We start from the raw sequence: 2,779 nt of genomic DNA on the forward strand, positions 1-2,779 counted from the left end.
TTCCTGCAAGCTGCGTGTACCCCACTGAATGCAAAGGGGCATCTGCAGTTGCCACCCCAACCACAGCATGGGTGCCTCGTTGCCTCATTGCCCACGTGATCTGCCAAACATGCAGTCCTCGTGTATATCCCACTTTGCCTCTGATGGCATCTGTACTCTGAGCCACCGGATGCCGGTGAAATATGAGTTTGTCATCCTCTTTCACAAACACATTCAGTGAGCGATCATCATTGTTCCATGAATGCAATAACTGGACTTCATATGATACCGGAGGCATGTCCAGGAGCAAGTCCAGACGTGTGGGTTTGCTGTAGTCAAGTCCTTGGAGTTCCTGTTTCAGTGGCCTGTACACAGGGTCCCTCATATCCACAGTCTTTATCCCACCTGTGACCTTCTGACCCATGGCGTATTCTGATTTTGCCTATTTAGAGGCTCCCAAGGCAAGTTCATCGATTTACCCAGCTGCTCCTGCTGTCATTCAGCCCCGCAGAAAAGGTTGCTAGGAGACCTGGTCAAGATGCGCACCAGTCAGTATTGCCTAATGGATGGAAAAAACCAAGAGACAAGTTAAACATCAGCACACGCAGCTCTGTACGCAACTTTCACAGAGTGCAGTTCTAGTCTTGTTTATCCTGGTGACTCGTCTTTCCACCAGCAAGGAAGGGTAACACATGCTACCCCGCAGAGCAGAGAGAGCATATCGGTCAAATAGACAGGCACCAAGTCTAACGCCACCTTCAAACAGGCACATGAATTCCTGCTCCTTTGCCTGAGGAAGGTATGGACTCAGCCATCAGAGCTCATCTTCTCTCTACAGTGAATGCCCAGCTTATCACTGCATCACTAAACTGCAGAGACCACAGCTGTATTTAGGCAGCCCCCAGAAAATCGAGCTGGAGTATTTGAGAAAAAGTTCAATGCAGAAGACTCAGAAGCCAGTATGAAGGAATGCTTGAGACAAATTTTTCCTGATTATCTTCAGTTGGTTGGAGAACTGAAAACGGTGTCTCATATAAGCATAACTTCGCCTGGTCTCCCAGCCCTAGCTCATGCCACGAGGTCAGGCTGAGCCAGACACCCCAGTGAAGGCTCTGGCTGCCCACTGGTGCTCACTGCTCCAGCTCCTTCCAACCACTGTGCAGAATTTCCTCTCCTGCCAAAGCCATCTCTACAGCTGTCCACAATGGAGCCCAGACACACACGGCATTTAATACCCAAACAGCTCCAGGCACTGTCTCAACGACAGACCCGAGTTCGCAGGGGCTTTGGACCCTGTAGTAACATCTTAGAGCTGACTAGTAGTGAGAGATTGGTTTATACTGGTAACTGCTCTGCAAAGCTTTAGTTTGAGCTGTCCCTATCAGGAAAGGGTGGCATTACTGACCAAACTTCATCCTCTGCTGCTCTAGAGAGGTTGGAACTAGCCTTCGGGATGCACAACATTCACAAGCACAGCTTCCACGAGAGGGAAAGGAAAGCAGGCGGCCTGTCAGGAGGGATTTGTGTTCTAGCTCAAGAGGAGGATCACAGTCAGACTGGCAAGCAGAACAGGTACTCCGCACAAGGCCTAGTACCCGCAATGTTTTTCCAGGGTCCAAACCAGCACATTCATTTAACACTCCAGATTAGCACTTCATGTTCTCCTGGCTGGCACTCCTGTGATTCCTTTGCAGTGCTCCCAGATCTGAGAGCCATGAGATGAAGACAACTGAATTCCATCCTCCCATTTTTTTTTTGGCTGACAGTTGTAAATTAAAGTTCTTGGGGAACCGCTGAGGTGTAAGTATCCCCTAGAGTAAAGGCTACACACTGCAAAGACGCACACAAGTACCGCCTGCTGTTGTTATCCAGCCGTAAATAATTTTCTTCCCTTGGCATAAACAGTTCCAAAAGAGAAATAAAGCACTGAACACAAACTATCTCCCCATAGCAGTGATCAAACAAGGCAGGAGCCAGGCAATAAAAATGAAAGTGTCTCCATCTGGAGAGTTACAAACCTTCCACAGATCACCTGGCAAAGCAGCCAGCAGCCACTGATACAGGTTTGAGAAGACAATTCTCTTCCATCCCACTAAAGCTTTGCTAAGTACCCTGCAGATCTGATGGCAAGTCCAAAACAGCAGACAAAACCTGCGGGGTCCAGCCTTGGGGAACACCCATTTCAGCAGCTATCAGTACTATTTGCCCCACTGAAGTAGTCAAGAGAGCAGATAAACCTGCTGTAAGGTTTATCTCCAATGAGCAGCTTCAGTTGGGGCAGTTTCTCTTCATGGGGAAAAATTCCCCAGCTTCAGATGCAGAGTCCAGGGGGAGGAGCAAGATTCTTCTCACAGTTTAGCAGTTTTCCTTCCAAATTTCAGAGAAACCTCTAAAAAGTCTACGCCAGCTTGGCTACAGATACGAGCTCACTTGCGTACCTCTCCTCCAGCGCTGCATCCACCAGAGTGTCTCTGCTCTCACTGAGCAACACAAACAACCCTCTGTAAGACAGCTGCCAAACTGGGGGCAGCTATTAGGAGAGTTAGAAGTGGGCGGGAAGTGAACTAGCTTTCTAAGAAAAAAAAGTGTTATTTTAACATTTCCTGAAGTGAGGCAATCACGCAGAGCTCCTGCCAGCTCCAGTCACAACACTTACTCACAACCAAGGACCTCATCTGGCATGGAAAATAGAGCATGAATCAGATCTGGTTTAAAAATAAGGTTACTGGACTTCAGCTGGAAGGTGATAGAGAAGGCTCATGTATGCTCCAGGTCAGGGATCAATTCACCATTGCAACAG

The 2,779-nt window shown here is 48.3% G+C and overlaps 1 protein-coding gene across 1 annotated transcript in view; it reads right to left on the reverse strand.

Annotated features, from left to right (window-relative positions):
• SPSB1 (splA/ryanodine receptor domain and SOCS box containing 1) overlaps positions 1-403 on the reverse strand; it is a 4,686-nt gene extending 4,283 nt beyond the window's left edge. Inside the window, exon 1 of the mRNA XM_010140971.1 lies at positions 21-403. Within this exon, the coding sequence (XP_010139273.1) occupies positions 21-403 (383 nt within the window). The remainder of the gene's footprint in view (positions 1-20) is intronic.
• Between the last annotated feature and the right edge of the window lie 2,376 nt (positions 404-2,779).

The sequence above is a fragment of the Buceros rhinoceros genome, unplaced genomic scaffold, assembly GCF_000710305.1.
Source record: "Buceros rhinoceros silvestris isolate BGI_N320 unplaced genomic scaffold, ASM71030v1 scaffold5838, whole genome shotgun sequence".
NCBI classification, from domain to species: domain Eukaryota; kingdom Metazoa; phylum Chordata; class Aves; order Bucerotiformes; family Bucerotidae; genus Buceros; species Buceros rhinoceros.